The sequence below is a fragment of the Triplophysa rosa genome, linkage group LG15, assembly GCF_024868665.1.
Source record: "Triplophysa rosa linkage group LG15, Trosa_1v2, whole genome shotgun sequence".
NCBI lineage: Eukaryota > Metazoa > Chordata > Actinopteri > Cypriniformes > Nemacheilidae > Triplophysa > Triplophysa rosa.
The window spans coordinates 2,570,938-2,589,738 of NC_079904.1; the positions used below are offsets into that span (position 1 = coordinate 2,570,938).

An 18,801-nucleotide genomic window follows, 5' to 3' on the forward strand; every position below is an offset into this window, starting at 1 on the left:
AAATGTTTGTGTAATAAAGAGTTCAACAGTTAAAATACTTCAATTCAGTGTAGTTTATGTACAAGAAAATCACCCGTTCAAAACAAATACAACAAAAAACATGTAAATAAGAAAAACAGTTTTCTCCACAGCGGACCTCAAATAATAAGTGATTTAGCTCTGTAAAACTGTACAGAAATAAACGAAAACACCATCACACAATGCTGTTAATATTGCGATGTATTATAGAAGCCGCTCTTCTGTACGGTGCCAGTTTCAGGCGAAATTTCACCTTTCATTCTCTTTCAAAACCTTTTAACATTTCCAGCCCAACAATGTGTATCTGAGAAACCGTCAGGTCACAAACACTTTCCTGGTTTCACACAGTAATAAAGGTTTCTCTGACCAGCATTATTTCTCAGTCTTTGGCATCACCCACTCCATCTGCATTGATGGCGAACATGGCTTCAGCCTCGGGCAAACACGGAGAGTCATAAATCTTACAGATCCGCGTCTCACCTCGACCCTTCCGCAGATACAATCTACAAGACAAACACCAGGATAGAAGATTATCAAGCTTTAAACAAGTTTATCAAAGACAACAAAGCTAAGTTTTACCGAGTAGTTGATGCGTGTGCCAGAATGTTTCCACCAATCGGCTTCTTGGGATCGGCAGAAAACATGGCCGCTCCGTCCACCTGCGCCACCACCTGGTTACTGATGACGACAGCCACACCAAACTACCAACAAGAGAAATATTTCCATCAGCTCCTCTCAACACATACAGGACACCTTATCTTCCAGTAATTTTAACTTTACAGTTATGCATTTGGCAGATGCTTTTGTCCAAATGCAACACAAATCGTACTCTGTAATCAGTGAGCGTTAATAGCTTTTCATGATAGTTGTGTAGTCCCTGCATTGTCCAGAAGAACTACAGACAGTCATTGATGTTTAAGCAGACAACAACAGATAATATAAAGAACCAGACTGTAAAATTGAATATCAAGCATGCGATCTCTTGCGTTTTACCTCATCAGCGAGACGGAGCAGCATGCGTAGAAATCGCCCCAGATGCCCCTGACGGGCTGACAGTTCTCCTCGCCCAGAATAATCTGTTCTGTAAAGTGCTGTGGCGCTGTCTACTATCAGCAGAGCGTATCTGGAGGAAGATTTACAATAATAAAAATGCTACTCTGTGTATACTGTATAAGCAAAGACAAGAATGAGTGTAGAGCACATTGTTATGGGTCAAAGATCACAAATAAGATGTATGCCAGGTAAAATATTAATACAAATAAATTCATCAAGTAAAGTAGAAATGAAAGAATGAATAAATTGGAGCCTTTGCACGTTACCTGGACTCGGTCATCATGGCGGAGGCCTGGTACAGCAGCTGTGTTTGATGGTCTGTGTTGAAGGCTCTAGCATACGCTACATTATCCAGCACATCGCTGCCCACCAACCCGTACCTGAACCACCAAACAGAAACGCACGTAAAAAAAAAACATTTCATACACCGAGAACAGCAAACAGAAACCGAGGAGTGTTTATGAAGCTGATCTGACCTCTCAGCCACAGCCAGGAGTCTCTCTGGACGAAACGTTCCTTCCGTGTCGATGTACATGGCTTTTCCCTCCCCGCCGCCCTGATCGATGGGCAACTGAGAAACACAAACATGAGAAACGGTCAATTCACTTTAGCCAATAAGGTCTGGATATGTGTGAAAATGTTTTAACCTATAGTTACAACCTACAGTTATGGTTATAAAAAGCTTCAACAACTGTATATTAAGCGAGGCTGTTGCACTGCACCTCAACAACTCCAAACGGTTTATTAAATATTGGCATATTTTACTTCTTTTATATGCTCTGCAAGAGTTCAACACAAAGACGATTCACAGTTAAAGAAACGTTCAGTATTTCAGTAATCTGTATAAAGTGACAAACGGACAATAAAAGTTGCGAGGAGTGTTACCTGGCAGGTGACGGCCAACGTGTGGCACAGCTGTGTCTTTCCTGTACGGAACTCTCCGAACATCTCAGTGATGGATCCCGTCTCGATTCCTCCTGGAGAAAACAGACAGAAGAGTTTTCATTTCTGTGCGAAATCGGGAGAGTGTTGTACATTTAGCTCCTGCTTATAGTAACTGACTGACGTACCCTGCAGGAGATTATCCAGTTCTTTGGATCCAGTGGAGATCTGGATTATTTCAGCTCTGCGTTGATGGAACTCAGTCGCCGTCGTGAATCCCATGGGAACCATTTTAGCAGCCTCAGTCTGTTTATTAAAAAACAAGACGCATAACTATTTCGTTCCTGGGAAGTATGAAATGCATACAAATTTATACAGAACTCAAACAGACGTGTATATTAAGCACATATGCATGTCCTCGGTAACACCACAACCTTTAAGAAATCATGCATGTCTGCGATACATAAAATACATACAAATGTTCAATACTTGGGATGAAAGTTGCGTTTAAATTTAGTGAGATCTCACCAGGATCTTGTCGGCTTTGGCTTCACTGATTCCCTTGATGTTCAGCAGTTCTTTCTTGGGTGCGTACGCCACGGCCTCAACAGTGTGAAAGCCAGCGTCTTCAAGCTTTTTGATGTCACTGCTACTGATGCCAGATTGCTGCAGGATGACATGAAACACATCATCATTAAATACAGACTGAGATTATAGTATGCGGGTGTGTGTTTCGACAGTCATACCTCCAGACGGGAGACAGGCTGTGGCCCAAAGTTTTCCTCCTCCTCACCCTCTGCTTCCACCTCCACCCGGGACGCATTTCTCATAGCCATATTTACTGCTTAAAAAAAGAAAAACAATACATCACATCACATCCACATGCAAAGATTCTCGTGTGCTTTCCATGACTTTTGCTTTTCTAGGCCTAGACTTTTTCTGTTTTTATTCATTTGCTTATCTTGTGCTAGATTGTTTTCCTGGTATTTCATGACTGTGGTTTTCCTAAATGACACACAAAGAAGCACCAAAAAAAGTCCCTTAGTATCAACTCATATTGAACAACGGTACAGCTCCTGTACTTTCTTTGCAGTGATCAAAATCAGCAAACGAACAAAAATATTAAACAATGATAAATTCTGTGTCAGTTTAAGACCGTCAATGTAACGTTAGTTCATGTTGTGTGTTACGATACAAACACTGTGCTAATCTGGTACATACAATCTGTTACACAAAACGTTCAAATATAGAACTGCACAAAAATATCATGTTAAACGTATACGCTGAATTAGAAAACCCTTTTACATCTCGATTATTGTTGTTTTTCTCGCTCACCCGCTCAGCTGCTCGCAGGCTTCTCAACTTTCCCGCGTGCCGCCGTCACCAACGTAATGACGGCATCACGCCACTGACGTAGCCACTTAAAAATACCGCAGATAAGTTTTTATGTTTATTGTTTTTCCTTACCTAGCTTTATTTGATCCTGTTAAACTGTATGAAACAAGGACATATTTTATGTAAAAAAAAGAATTATAATAAATGTCATGTTTTGCATCGATTTTAGCCTATAATAAAAAAACGTTTCATTTTAAATTATGTTGACTACTATTACACTGTGTAATATTTTGCATTAAATAAAGATCTCTTTTAAAATATTTTAAATACATTTTTAATTATATTCATATTAACATTAACAAAGACACCAGGAGAAAAGTCCCATATGATTTAATAAAAGTCCCATACGATTTAAAATAAGCACACAGTAAAGTAAAACAACATTTCAAAAATAATGCAAATAATTCGTTTTTTTATGTGAAACAAACTCATTAATAAAAACAAAGAATCATTTAACTGAACAACATTAGTAACAATATGCATTAGTATTATGTGAAAAAAAGTGGTCTAGATAAACTGAGCTTATTGCTGTTTTAACCAACATGATATCAAAGTAACAGTTACTTTCCCATAAAATATATACAGTCAGCCGCAGAAAAAAAAAATTTTTCATTTCAAACCAGCATTTCTAGATGTATTGTGGCAATACCAGTCCAGTGTCTGTTGTATTTTAATAAAATCAAAATCAAAGCTATATAGAGATAAACTGGAAATGCATTTCACATTTCAATTCAATTTCCAAATGGCAGCACTGTACAACGATTATGCCCAACTCTGTTAAATAGCACTGATTACAGATCATTCTTATAGAAACAGATACATGCATTACAGAGAACATTTTCTAAAATAATAAATTGCATTATAAAGAAAAAACGTATGTATGACAAATATGTGGCAATGTTTTGGTGGCTGTCTGTAGTTAGTTAACATATGGATTTTCTGTAGTGGTGTCCTCAGATGTCTTGCTGCATTCTGAGGATGCGGCATCCCCAAAGAGGGTGCTCGATTTTATGTAGTATATGAATAAGAAGAATCCTACAGGAAAAACAAGTCTCATCAGATTAAGCATAATGCTTTTTACCAACCAAACACCTTGTGAAAAACTGTAAACACAATATAAACGACAAACCAACAGTTTCTTTGTAAAACAAAACAGCTCAGTATACTGAAACTCTAAAATGAACATACGCTACTGAAACCCTCTCACCTTGGAAGGAGTTCAGGATGGTGAATATGTAGTACGAGGGCACGCGCAGAGCTCCGAAACTGAAGAAACTGAAACTCCAGGTGAGTCCCAGCATACAGCAGAGACCCATGACGGTGACTACGTCAGAGGTGCCGGTCTTCGAGCCATTTATCTTCTCCATCTTGTTCCATCTTTTCTGCCTCAGCATGCAGATCCATCGCAGGATCACAATGAAGGTGCTTAACGTGAAGATGAAGACGAAACAGTAATATCCAATGTTCACCCCATAATGCACAACAGGGTCGTTGATCCAGCACCTGTGGGGACAACAGGAGATTTTTTGTAATGTTTTCTCTCCTTATGTGATGTAAATTGTAGCGTGACAGTGAGTGAAGCTTACATCGTTCCATTGTTGCTTGTTTCAGTCTGTATGGTCTTCTCACCGTATTTGCCCAGAAAATACATGAAAGTCACGACAAGAGCCGGAGGAACTTAAAAACACAACAGAAAGAACGAGTCTTGATCAGCAGAGATTTCAGTTTTGTTGAAAAAATGCTCCGTTATTTCAAACCATGGTTGAGTCAAATATGAAAAAAATCAACCATTGGGGGTAAATAATAAATGATGACAGAACTTTAATATCCCTTTAACCTAAAATATTGAAGGAGCAAAACTGATGTTCGTCCTAGCCAACTCTGCTTATTATGAAACATCAATCGTCCACATCCTTCAGCGTGCATACACAGAGATTTATGAAACCGAACTCACCCCATCCAACAACAGAGATCTTGGTGATGTAATGGTCGATGGTGACCGTGGGTTTGGCCATTTGGAGGCAGAGGTGAAAGGCTTCCACAGCAAACCAGGTGAAGCTGGCCAGCATGCAATAGTGCATGAATCCGGCCATGACCCGACAGGCGGTAATCTGATTCATGCGTGCAACGTACTCGTTGGACAGGAAGGTCAGATTCAGCAGGAACAGTGCCACGAAGAGATTTATTAACACGTGGACCGAATTACTGGCTTTCGCTTTCCTGAAATGTACAATGCAAAAACCAGTAAAGATCAGAGGCTTCAGATGTTAATCCTGTTAATCGCTTTTGAACTCAGATTTACACTTTTATAGCTTATACAAACTGTGAAGCCTCTATTGCTGTAAAAATATACATATTAATCTAGGTTGTTCCTTTCGTGTCTATTTGTGACTCAATTTGTGACTTTGGTGTCTCACCTTAACAGAAAGTGCATGAAGAGACCGATGCCCAGGAAGAACATGGACAGGCCGCAGCCGATGTAAGTGATGTAGGAGAGAGCGACGAGGTCTTGGTTAGAAATGGGTGTATCCACAGGGCTCTGTGTGAAACAGAACATCACCAACGTTAGTTTTTAATTCTTTTGGCTGTGATTTGTAAGCGATAAATAAGAAACCCTGCACCACCAGAAGACGTAAAGTTCCCGACAACTTCTTGATCTGGTGAGAAAAGGACAGAATGAAGACTGAATCGCAGAACCTACCATGAGCACAGCGAAGAAAGTCAAGTGATAACATGAACATGTTATCTTATCCTTATCATAAGTCGTGTTACACCCATCAGTGATCCAAGTTGGTTTGCTTCCTGATAAGATGATATTGGTTAGTTTTTAGACATTCGTGAAAAATAATACATAAACCGTCATTAATCCCACAATGACACGTATGAACAACGTAAAAAAGAAACAACACAAGAGCATCACAGACCATTTCCATCCCACGAGACACAGACAGGACGTGCTTTATCCTGCAGAGAAAAATCAGTTGCATTTCAGTAAATCGTGTATTGTATCGTATTGTTGTCATTTTCATACATTACATTTACGCATTTAGCAGACGCTTTTATCCAAAGCAGTTTACAGTGCATTTAAGGTTGATGTATATGTGCGTGTCCTGGAAATTGGACCCATAACTTTAAAAAAAAATTACCTCTTTATACTGGAAGCGTAACTGGATACCCTCAGTTAGATTAGAAATGTCTGTCCCCATTTCAATTGCATAAACATCATTATTTAAAACCTCACTGTTGTTTTCATCCTTAAAGGAAAGTAATGAAAAATAGTTAGGAATTGGAATATATAATCTCAATACAAAGAAAACATAAATGGAACACTTTCAGAGTCTGGCATTACAGAAATGAATAGATATTTATTTTTTACCTTTGTCATGTTGGAAAACCGGAATATGCCCAGAAGAGCTTTTCCTTGGGTTTGATTGAATGCTTTCTGAGCAGCTTCTTTTGGAATGATGAAAGCACCGGGGAATTTTTTTATTTCATCCACGTCATCTAAAATCTGCAAACATTGTCATCACTGTAATACAATTTGTTTTTTTTAGATTCACCCTTATTCATCTGAATAAAATTGAATGGCATTGCAATCTATAATGTACAATTATAAAATACAATAAAATGCAGTGTCAAGCAAATAAAAGTCATTGTTTTTTTAAGACCGAAGCCATCCATCTACTTACAGTGACCCCGTTTTCTGACGAGTATATAAAGGCAACTGTTGTGATAGCTTCTTCAGTGTCAATTTTCTTCACAACACCCTGAACATCACCCATACACACACATACTTCAGTCAAATTCCCCATCAGAGGCAGCAATTGTTGGAGGTTATCCATGACCTTACTGTAGGAGAAACAAGAAATGTGACCCAGACTGTCAAACCCCAGCTAAAGTCTTCTTTTGTGATAAAAAAACCCGTTTTTTTCTAAGTAAAATATAATGTAAAGAACATTCTGTGAAAATATAACCTGGATATCTTTAATGTCAATTTGTGAATAAAAGTAATCAAACCTATGAAATAATAATTGAAGTATGGGAAATGGTGACCATAAAATTAAAAAATCTTTTATTCAACTATACGCAATTAATGTAAAACCCTACTCCTCAATTAAAATAACTGCATAACAAACCCTGTTGTTATCAAATTCCCCTTATGTTGTACTGACCAAAAAGTATTTTTTGAATTGAATTTGAAGTTTATTTAGCTGCACTATTTAAAAAATATTTCGTTAATAATATATATTGTTTTTTACGTACTAATTTCAATTTATTTGGCTCAAATTAAAAAAGCTGCAGATCCAACAACAAAAAGGAAATGACCATTTAGGTTAACCATTGAACACATTTGATTCTACACATAAATGCACAGAGATAAAGAACTTATAGAACAGGAACAACATTCAACAAACATGAGATCCCACTTAGATTTTCCCAAAGTACAAACAAAACCACCACTGTTAAACCTCAACAAATAAAACTCCTATGTACTTACGCTGCCTTCCCAGCATCTACCTCTTCTCCTTGAAATGTCTGTGAAGTATTCAGCCTAATAGCTGTCAGATTTTGTACAGGAGATCCACACTTATAACAAGTAGCAGTACCATTCTCATGAATCCCAATTATGTTTGTATTATTACTGGCTGCATAAGACACACACACACACACACACACACACACACACACACACACACACACACACACACACACACACACACACACACAAATCAATTAAAATGATACAAATCAAACAGGTAAGATGTTGGTTATGTAATATGTTTAATCTGAAGACATTTTGATGTCACTCTTACTGGTGCAGCTTTGTGTTTTGTATTCTGCCTTCTGACATTTCTCCGTTGGTTTCAGGCAGGTTATATTAGGCTCTAACAACACAACACACAACAGAGCAATATTAAGAGCTTTAAAAGACATCAGAGCTTACGCAAGAAATAACTTTTCGTGAAATGTTCTTTCTCTTCACAGAAATGATAACATTTTCAATCGTTACTCAAAAAATCCCCAGAAACCTTTAAATACATATTTAAGAGAAACTGAAATATATGTTTAAGCCCTGAAAAGAGAAAAGTTATTCCTCTTTTACATCGTTTCACATCTGTGTCATGATTTTTTCCCCCAAGACCATTAGATTTTTATGAAACCATTTTAAGAAATCATAGGAAGCTGGTCTGACACCATTCTGTAGAAATTAAGTCATCATTTATAGTTAATTATAGATGTGCTAGTATTAATAATAAATAATTGACACGTGGTTTTGCCACTGACAGTGTTAATATTACTGTCTGTAATGATATAGTGGTAATTTACAATAAAGTTCCGGTCCTTCACATTAGTTAATACCTTAGCTAACATGAATAATGAGCAATATAGCATACATACAGCCGCAGAAAAAATTAAGAGACCGTTTTAAAATGATTTTCAGTTTTTCTAAGTTTACTATTTCTAGGTATGTGTTTAGGTAAAATTATAATTTTTGTTTCATTCTGTGAACGACTAACAATATTGCAAATAAAAATATTGTTTCTATTTGCATTTATTTGCAGAAAATGAAAACTGGAGAAACAGGTCAAAAGAAAAGAAAAGATGCTCTGTAATTTTTCAGACCTCAAAGTCTGCAAAGAAAACAAGTTCATATTCACTTTTACTGTAAGCAAGACAACAGTCATATTTCTATAAATGTATTTAGGAAAAGCTCAAAAATTGTTTTTTAATGTGATAACCTCGAATTTATCACAGTTTTTATGTTTCTTGTCATGCTGTCAGTCTTTCACATTGCTGTTGGGTGACTTTATGTCACTCCTGCCGTTTGATTTTGTTGGACACAATATACACACAGCTAGAAATGTTGATTAAATGGAAATTTGGAATGGTCTCTTAATTTTTACCCCGCTGGATATAATGATCTTTTTCTTAATATTAGTTAATACAAATATAATTGTGGATAAACAAATTCATCCACAGTTATTTGTTGATACATTAACATGTTTCAGCCTGCTTCGTTCAAGAACGAAAAGAAAAGAATCTGATTTCAGTTGTTATTGCCCAACATCTTAACTATCAATGTATTTATTCAAGTAGTCGAAAACAAAGTTCTACTCACTGTTCAGTTGTACTAAGGATGCAGTATTTGGGGTGGGCCACTTACATACTTTCACAAAGAGAACGGATAAAATGACATATTAGAACTATCAGACCTGAAAACATTTTCAAATTGAATGAATGTCATCTTTTTTCTAAAGTTACTTTGTTTACTCAGTGTTGAGGCAGACAGATCAAATGACAGAGCGAAAACATTTGATTGATAAATAACTTAACTTGCACAACTGTATTTAAATCTAACAAACAAAAAATGCACAAAGAAATAAGTATAAAAGTGTATTTCTTACCAAGACAATTTGTACTGTCTGTGCTGTCAAAAACTGCAAGACAGAAATAGAAAGGGTGACATTTATTACCATTAATATCCACACAAGCAACAGAGCCCACTGTTGTGATTAACAGGAATATAAAACCTAAATTCTTTACCCTCTTTAACCCATGACCTTCCTTTAATCAGACAGACAATGGCAGGCGCATTATTTCTGCTTACGCTCAGCTCGTACACACTGGCCATTTGAAATAAAGACACACCAGGATCTGGAAAGCAGTGGGTTGAAAACATTACTCTACCCTCATCTTTCTGGGCATAACATAATTCTAAAGTTCAACATTTTACTACTTCGGAAGAGCCATCAGTCTCCAACACTCACCATAACTGTAATTTGTTTCATATGATCCATTCAGAATTGAACTAACAAACAATACTTTCTTGTCATCTGAAAGAAAAAGCAACAATAATTTTAGGCTGATAGGCCTACAAAGCAAGATATTGTGCTCTTGCGAGATTTGTGGTCTCATTTTTATACCTACTTTTGAACATTTCAAAAGACGATTAATTACATAAAAATTCTGTTGAAGTTGATTCACATCCCACAGAATGAAAAATTATATTTCCATTGAGATAGTATTTTCACATTCCGTTTCTTACTAAATAATAATTTATACTGCTCTGATCTCATTTACCTTTTTGCATTTGTCCCACAAAACCATCTGTACCCATTATGATGATACTGTCATGATTTTTCACATCGTGCCTCTTTCCAGCTACAAATAATATGTGAAGCATTATAACAAAACACAATCCTTAAACTAATTCTTTATTTCATTTATTGATTAGTATTAAATAAAAAAATGCTTGATTGTTTTCATTTGTTTACTGCTGAATCAAATTATAAGATTTTCATACAAAGTCCTTATAAACTTACAGGGATTGTTGATTTTTGATTGATTGGCATCATTTGTTGAAGAAGTAAATATGTAAACGAAAAGCAAATGTTTGCAGGTTAGCAGCTTCATCCCTCTTGAATCCATTTACTCAATAACATCTACACAACAGCAAAGGAAACAGATTAAACAGAAAGCACTGCGTTTAAAGAAGTTAGCCTACCTGTAAGATACTGACCAACACTTGAAAAAAATAACAATTAAATATAATTTCAACACAAAAAAATAATGAACTAATAGTCAACTTTTCCTGAAGTGTTTAGGTATGGATTATGGTTCTCAGTTGGTTTCGCTTTAACCAACTCTGCTCATAATTCATTTCCAGATTTGATATAATGTATCTAATTCGTTGACCTTCAGACATTTGAAGTGTTCTTACCTGGTGAAGAGTCTGTCCAAATGCTGCGTATGTGTCATTTCGTCAGTCACAAATGCTCCATTATTTTGCATGTAGCATTTCCTCCCTGTCGCTGTGGTTTTCTCTTTTGTTAATCACATCTCACATGCAAACCAGCTGTCCTGCAAACAGTTGCACTGTCACTGAATAAACTGTCGCATTCTTAACTCTTCAACAGCAAAAACATAAATCAAAAACTGGGCAGGTCATATAAAATTAATGTCGTAAAGTTTCTTGGTCTTACACAAAATGTGTTAGCAGTCATCCACCAACAAAATTCATAGAATAAAGAAGAAACATTATAGGCAAATTGACTTATGAGGAAGTTGTTACTACATTTTTCACTAGTTTGTATGTTGGCTTTGAACACATCAAATAAAACAGAGTAATTATTGTGAATTCTAAAACAAATCTGGAAAAATGTTGTGTGGTCCTAAACGACTCATATCAATACTTCATTAGAGTATTTATTAATTAATTTACTAAACTGAGCTATTAAAATCATATCAGTCGGTGCATTTGCCACGGTCTTGTGAATTAAACATCAATACATTTGAATCATAATAAATTATTTATGGAAAACACACCAATGCTCCAAAAAGCTCCTAAGAACTTGAAATTCTCAAAATAACTCTTTGTTTGGATGACCTGCGATCATTATGTAGAGTACTTCTTCTAGTCAGACAGCTACATACGGTAACTAAACAAATAATGGTTCCATATAATGACTGTGGTACGGCAAATATGACCTCATCATCTGTTTAACAAATGAGATGTTCCATTACAGATTATATCAGCAACGAACAAAACATAGGTTTAAACAGGAACATTCAAAAGCTTTTGAAATAAACAGAATACATATATAAAATCTGAATATATCTGAATGTTATAGCGTTTGATGACACAACCAATGGTACTAAAATACTGTCACTCAATTGAAATAGAAATGCACATTTTACCCCTATATTCCTCACCGGAGAACCTGACTCAAATCTTTTAATGCATCAGTTGATTCATTTCACAAAACCTGTTGGATTAGGTCATGTATTCTATTTATTTGTTTTCTTTTTTACTCGTTTTAGTTGCAGATACACACGAGGTGAAGTATGTTAGTTAATCATTTTACAGCTTGATGTATATTTTAGTTAGTCCTCACACAAAGACTCAAAAACTTAGTATTGACCTTTACCATGGTATTTACATACTAAGGTGCCATGTCCCACAAACTAGTAAAATGGAACATATTGGTACTATTTTTGTAGGGAGAAACAGATCAGACCTGCACTGGGGTAAGAACCTGGGTCACCTCAATTTCTTTGTATGTTTAATGGGTCATTGCTGGAGAAGAGATTGAGAGTTAGCTCAGTTTGTTCATATAGTTTAAATAGCTTTTAAGTTTTTGCATTATATGATTGTCAGTTTGTGAACAGGATATGTCAGAATGAAACAAAAAAAAAACTATACCACAAAACATCACACAACCTATACTTCTAAAATCACTAATGTTTTCCCCACAAAATCTAACTTAGAAAATAGAAGAATTGTAGTAAAATATCACAAAAACAAAAGTTTTACTGTAAATGATAAGGTATGAATAAACTGTAACAATTAACCATTAATATGTATAAAACTATGCATTGGTTGCCCATAACAATATTCACAAGAAATCAAATGTAGTTAGCAACACTTCAATTAATTTATGAGAACAAATAACCTGAAATATTTCTTTATATAGCTATATTTTTCTAATATAGCTCTCAATTTAAGACATGAGTTACAAAATTGTGATGACATTTTTCTAAACTTTTAATTATTTTGTCCAAAAGTTTTACACGTGTAAAATGGGTCCAGGAAACTACTTTGTACCAAACGACACGTGACAACTGATGTAGTGACTCAGTATCGCCGGTAGAGGGCAGAGAAGCGCATAAAATAAACTTCAGCATTCAGCCAGCCAGTCACCAAAGTTCAAGAACACGTACTTTTCATATGAAATATATTTTACAAGTAGATTCAAGTTGTTTAGGGCAGGCTTTGATAATGCTGACACACACACGTCTGGTTTACTATCTCCGTGGGGACAGTCCATAGGCGTAATGTTTTTTATACTGTACAAACTGTATATTTTATCCCCTACCCCTAAACCTAAAGATCATAGTCAACTTTTTGCATTTTTAGATTTTTAAAAAATTACACGTTAGGGTATTAAAACTACAAAGTATAAAGACAATTTTACGATGTGGTTTAGCTCAACGTACTAACTTGGTACTCATTTACCATGTTATAAAGGGTGTCCTTCACATAACTTTACTGGAGACAGTTCGAGTCGTATTCTACCATGTCTGCATGCTCGTGCCAAAAACTCTAACCATGACAGACAGTAATGTATTAGTGCAATCTAGTTACTTAAATTGTGTTCATTTCCAAAGAGCCACTGGTATAAATATATGTTTTTTGGGGAAGGTAAGCGATCGCCTTTAGTTCAATCTATGCACGCGTCGCTTTACGCTGTAAAAGTGGGATTCAGGCGCAGACCTTTTCCGTTCAAGTGGAAAGTTGTGGTAAAATTTCTCGTTCCAGAAGATAATGTAAAGTAAAATACCGAACATATGACATACGGTTGACCACAAACTTTATTCTTCATAGCTAGTTTAAATGGATGAGTTATTTTACATTTACAATAGCATTGTGCTGTTTGTACACTAGAGGGGGCACTATAGTACACAATACACATTAGTATTATTTTTTACCTGTGAGAAAAACATGAACTAGCCTGTGTCCGAAATAGCCCCCATACCCTAATATAGTGCACTATTTGAGCGGACATCCCTTTTTAGTGGTGTCCGAATTCATATTGGACATTATTGAGTGCACTCATTCAATCCCATGATGCATCATAATAACGAGTGTACAACCGATGTACACTCACGGCTAGCCAATGCTCGCGCTGAAAGAATTCCCGCGTCTCGGCAGAAGATGGCGCCCGCAGCATTACCAGTGCACCGACTGTCCGGATTTACTCACTCGTTTTCACCTACTCCAAGTGGAGTATATTATTGAACTAATGTAGGGAATAGTGAATGAGGGTATAGTGCGCGATTTCGGACAGAGCCTAGGTTACCTGTTACTCGTTTGTGGACGAATGCTTTATCTTAAATCGTGTTGAAGGTGCATAACTGACTAAGTACATTCAAATACTAAGTACATTCAAATACATCCAAAGACACTGACTATGACAGAAAGTGAATAAATGTTGTATTGTAAAATATCTTTTTTGGGTGGTGTTTTCTCACAACAGCTTCAAAAATACAGCGTTTCATACATGATGTGACCAAATATCATAAACAGGATACTTTAAGAACACATTTGAAAAAAAAACACATATCTTAAAATTAGAAGTATTAAACAGACTACCTTGATTCCTGAAACAATCCGATCATTCATATTCAAATCTGACACATTCAGATGTTTTCTAAAGCATGATGTCATGCAGTCTTTGCCATGATGTCACCTCTGATTTATCAAGTGAGCTGCAGTCATTTGTCTGGGGACTCATTCTTCTTTCTAGGTGAATCAATTGCAGTTTCCTAGCATACTGCTCTGTTTAAACATCAAACAGCACCCAGGATGACTTTTCAATACTTTGTGGACAATAAGATCTTCACCGTGAAGTTGTAATTGTTAATAGAAGCCGTGATGTTTGTGATTCATAAATAACAAAACACATATTTAAAAATTTCTCAATAAAACTCTTTCTTGTTCAGAAGGTTTTCTAATAAGATAAAAAAATACTTCAAAAATATGTGCTGTTGAAAAGACACTAGGTACTATTTTCGTATACATTTAGTTTAATAAAAATTAAAAAACATAAAAGTTGTGCAAACTAGTATCATAAGCAGTTTGACATCATTTGTATTATTTCTTTAAGTTTGCGGAATTACAACATAATTGTGATATAGATTTTCGACCTTAATTTGGGGATATAACAGGCAAAAAAGAGTGTGATTTTTGGTTAATGAATGCCTGTTTGTTACACAATTCTCACCAAGAGCAGAATGGCAGCAACAACATCATGTTTGGCCAGCATTTGGATGATTGACAGAAGTCTAACTACACCCTGTTTTAGCAATTGTGGTTTGTTACTAGGAGTCCACGTTGCTGCTCAGCCAATCAGGATGAAGAGAAACTGACCTTCTGATGTGGGCGTATCACTTTGGGCCAAAAGAGAGCAGATACTAAACATATGAATGACTGAGAGATCGTAACCAGCGGCCAATGAGGATCGAGCACGGATCCCACCAATCAGAGCTGGTTTCTGTTCTGCCGGACAGTTACCAAGTCACTGTTTCTGCCTGGGTTAGCTGGGACTGTCTGCCATTGGCTGTAAGTGAAGAAAACTCTGTGCCTGATTGGCTGAATAAACACACGCCGTTGCTAGGGAGCCGAACCAATCACGGTGAGGCAGAGGTCAGCTGTTTGGTTTCTAGGCAGGATTTACATGCAGAGATGTTTTGGCGGGAGAGCAGTGGGGATGGGGTGGGGGGTCTTGTAGAGCTAAGTGGAGCATGTGATTTGTGTGTGTTTAGCTAGTAGGATCTTTCTGATGCAACATGCAGTTGTGAGGGAGGTGTCTCCTGGGCCTCTTGTGTTTTTATTTTTTTACAGATCTTTACTATGAAACAAGAACCAATGATGTAGCTGTTGCCACGGAGGCAGCGTCAGTGTTTGTTTTGCCTCCGTTATCATCTCCCGTACCGCCTCATCCACAGTTACCGTAGAAACAGAGTCACTTCGAGTCTATTTCAATCCTCTTCTTCTAGTCCGTGATTTGCTTCCTCCTCATCTAAAACCATCCCAATCTGCACTTTCTAGAACACTCAAATGCCTGCCAGCAATGTGTTGGCCTGTACTGAATAACTTTGTATGCCTTTAAAGCATAACACAAGCTTTCACAAAAACAAACCTATTTTATTTACGACTCTCCTTTTTTGCCTGCAAGTAAGCTTTTTTTTCTAGAGCACCAATTCATCTTTTAAATGGCCAGCACGTTTTCACAGTTCAGAACTGCAGCAACAGTGTGCAGGAATGCTGAGCCCGAAGGCTGCCAGAAAAGATGATGTCATCGCAACCGAGTGAGAACAGGAAGATGTTCATGTAATATGCAGGTGACTCACTGCCCATTAATAACACAAGTGCACTTGAACTGAAATGAGTAAGTGTGTACAAACCACAGTAGCTTTTTTTAACAATGCAAAAAAATACAAAAATAAAAAGTAACACATTTTTATGCAATGTTTAGGGAAGTCACAATATACCAGTATTAATAACGTTGTGATTATTGATGTCAAGTTTATACTACACATATGATAAAACTGTATTTTGTAGTGGTATCGTGTTGACAGTTTAACATATATAGGTGTTGGCTTTTGCACCACCTCCCTGCAGTCATTGGCCAAAAAAAAGTGAAAACAAAAAGCAAACAAAATAATGATGAATTTGACTAATAAGGTTATTAGTTAACAGGCTAATAATGGTCGCTGTGCAGTATGAAAAGGTATTCGGAGTCATAGCTATTACTATATTGTGTATTTTAGCATGACTGAAATCTTTTTAAGACAAGAACTCTGAAATCTTTTTAAGACAAGAACTTTGCTATGTCAACGTCAGATTAACATCAATTACATTTAGGGGCGGTTTCCCAGACAAGGATTATCTTAAACCAGGACTAGGCCTTAGTTAAATTAGGATAATTAAATTGTTTTAATAAACATACTATACAAAAAAACATTATTGTGTGCATCTTGAGACAAAACAATTGCAGTGATATATTTTAAAACGGTCATATGACACGGCTAAAACAAATATTATTGTTTGTTTTAGATGTAATGCAATGTGTATACACGATTTAAGGTTCATAAACGCTGTATTTTCCACATACCGTGCATGTTTGTATCTTCTATTTGTCCCAACTCTCTGAAACGCGCAGATTTTTTACAAAGCTCATCGCTCTGAAAAGCGAGGTGTGCTATGATTGGCCAGTTAACCAGTGCGTAGTGATTGGTCGAATACTGCGTGTGACAGATATGTAAAGCCTCTTACCATATTTGGAACATCAGGTTCCAAAGCAATTGTACTGACAGGTACGCCCACCTTACTTGCGTATACATTTGGGCGGTCTTAGTCAAATCATACCACGAACTGATGTAGATTTGTGGGGGTGTGGTTACACGAGGCGTTTTAGGCAGGTCTAGGTGAGCATTCGCTTTTAGATAGAATACATCTTTTGTTCCGACACTTACATTTTTGCAATTTTACGTGTCTAATACATGCATGGGCAACTTATAACACACCAAAGACACAGAAAAGTGTGTCTTCTGTCTGGGCTGAGCCCACGTAGAAGCCGCGCTTAACGGGTCTGACTGTCCCTACTGCGAGCAGATGCCAGTCAAGGCCCTCCGTGCTAGGATCTCTGTGATCCTCAACTGCACACCTAACCCAGTGCCCCCCCCTCTGCCGCTGCCGAGCCGTGCAGCCATGTGCTGTGGGCCTCTCTGATGGGCGCATGTCGACCTCTGTCCTGCATGCTCATCATTTAAGAGGACCGCGGGTATCCTACGCGGAGCTCACCCTCAGCCCCATGGAGGATGCGCAGGATCAGTCGTTTGGGGCTGTGGCTGGAGACGACAGTGACTGAGCGATGTCATCTGCGGCCTCTGGATCGGATGATTGGTCGTCCCGCTGCACTGAAACATGTGAGTCTTCAGCCCAGGTCGAAGAAGAGCTGATGAGGATCCTCACCGAAGTTGTTCAAGACTTGGGGCTTGAATGGTCGCCCCCCGAACAACCAGCCAAGAACAGGCTGGACATGCGCTTTCTGCAGTCGGGTCGCCAGGCTGCCCCACCCCAGAGACCTGCACCTTTCTTTCCTGAGGTACACGACGAGATCTCACGCTCGTGGTGCTGTCCCTATTCTACCCGGATCCAACCGGCGGGATCGCGCATGTTTTATGCTGTCGACGGAGCCGACTGCGTGGGTTATTCGAAGCCGCCTCCTATCGAAGAGGCAGTCGCGACTCACCTCTGTCCGGCTGCAGTTGGGTGGAAATATGCTTTTTCCGCCAGCTAAAATTATACCGCTAGTGCTGCACAAGATCAGCGAGGAGAGACAGACTGTGCTGTTAGTTGCGCCGAATTGGCCCAACCAGCCATGGTTTCCAGAGTTGGTAGGGATGCTGACGGCTCCCCCGTGGCCGATCCCCTTACGGCAGGATCTCTTGTCGCAGGTGAGCAGCTCGGTGTGGCACCCCAGACCGGAGTTATGGAACCTGCATGTTTGGCAGGTCAGCGTGAGGAGCATCTGCTGAACGTTCCACAACGATTTTTGCATACGATCGCGGAAGCGAGAGCCCCATCGACCATACATATGTACAGTTTGAAATGGCAAGTTTTCGTTTCATGGTGTAAGACGAGAACGAAGATGCAGCTAGCTGTGACGTATCGGTCATCCTGTCATTTCTGCAGAATTATCTAGATGCGGGGCGCATGCCATTCACACTGAAGGTGTATGTGGCTGCTATTTCGGCCTTTCATCTGCCCATCGATGGCCGTGCAGTCAGAAAGCATCATCTCATCGCTGGATTCTTAAGAGGTGCACGGCAGTTATGCCCGTTTCACCCCAACATGATGCCTGTTTGGGAGTTATCCTTGGTGCT

The 18,801-nt window shown here is 37.9% G+C and overlaps 1 protein-coding gene across 4 annotated transcripts in view; it reads right to left on the reverse strand.

The window, feature by feature from the left end:
- LOC130565571 (DNA repair protein RAD51 homolog A) overlaps positions 1 to 18,801 on the reverse strand; it is a 26,894-nt gene continuing 8,093 nt past the window's right edge. Inside the window, exons 1-28 of one of the 4 annotated variants that reach the window (XM_057352398.1) lie at positions 14,504 to 14,642; positions 11,072 to 11,211; positions 10,674 to 10,793; positions 10,432 to 10,512; positions 10,119 to 10,184; positions 9,895 to 10,005; positions 9,756 to 9,788; positions 9,470 to 9,517; positions 8,163 to 8,234; positions 7,847 to 7,994; positions 7,038 to 7,197; positions 6,725 to 6,859; positions 6,495 to 6,602; positions 6,273 to 6,312; positions 6,050 to 6,150; positions 5,766 to 5,887; positions 5,303 to 5,568; positions 4,935 to 5,025; positions 4,556 to 4,851; positions 2,700 to 2,797; positions 2,482 to 2,619; positions 2,142 to 2,259; positions 1,957 to 2,048; positions 1,548 to 1,642; positions 1,338 to 1,451; positions 1,012 to 1,141; positions 598 to 719; positions 1 to 521 (exon numbers count right to left, since the gene is read on the reverse strand). In XM_057352398.1, the coding sequence (XP_057208381.1) occupies positions 398 to 521; positions 598 to 719; positions 1,012 to 1,141; positions 1,338 to 1,451; positions 1,548 to 1,642; positions 1,957 to 2,048; positions 2,142 to 2,259; positions 2,482 to 2,619; positions 2,700 to 2,797; positions 4,556 to 4,851; positions 4,935 to 5,025; positions 5,303 to 5,568; positions 5,766 to 5,887; positions 6,050 to 6,150; positions 6,273 to 6,312; positions 6,495 to 6,602; positions 6,725 to 6,859; positions 7,038 to 7,197; positions 7,847 to 7,994; positions 8,163 to 8,234; positions 9,470 to 9,517; positions 9,756 to 9,788; positions 9,895 to 10,005; positions 10,119 to 10,184; positions 10,432 to 10,512; positions 10,674 to 10,779 (3,015 nt within the window). In that variant the 5' untranslated portion in view covers positions 10,780 to 10,793; positions 11,072 to 11,211; positions 14,504 to 14,642 and the 3' untranslated portion in view covers positions 1 to 397. Of the gene's footprint in view, positions 522 to 597; positions 720 to 1,011; positions 1,142 to 1,337; positions 1,452 to 1,547; positions 1,643 to 1,956; positions 2,049 to 2,141; positions 2,260 to 2,481; positions 2,620 to 2,699; positions 2,798 to 3,288; positions 3,336 to 4,555; positions 4,852 to 4,934; positions 5,026 to 5,302; positions 5,569 to 5,765; positions 5,888 to 6,049; positions 6,151 to 6,272; positions 6,313 to 6,494; positions 6,603 to 6,724; positions 6,860 to 7,037; positions 7,198 to 7,846; positions 7,995 to 8,162; positions 8,235 to 9,469; positions 9,518 to 9,755; positions 9,789 to 9,894; positions 10,006 to 10,118; positions 10,185 to 10,431; positions 10,513 to 10,673; positions 10,794 to 11,071; positions 11,212 to 14,503; positions 14,643 to 18,801 lie in introns of those variants that run through there. The other 3 variants (XM_057352396.1, XM_057352400.1, XM_057352399.1) reach the window with 3 other exon arrangements.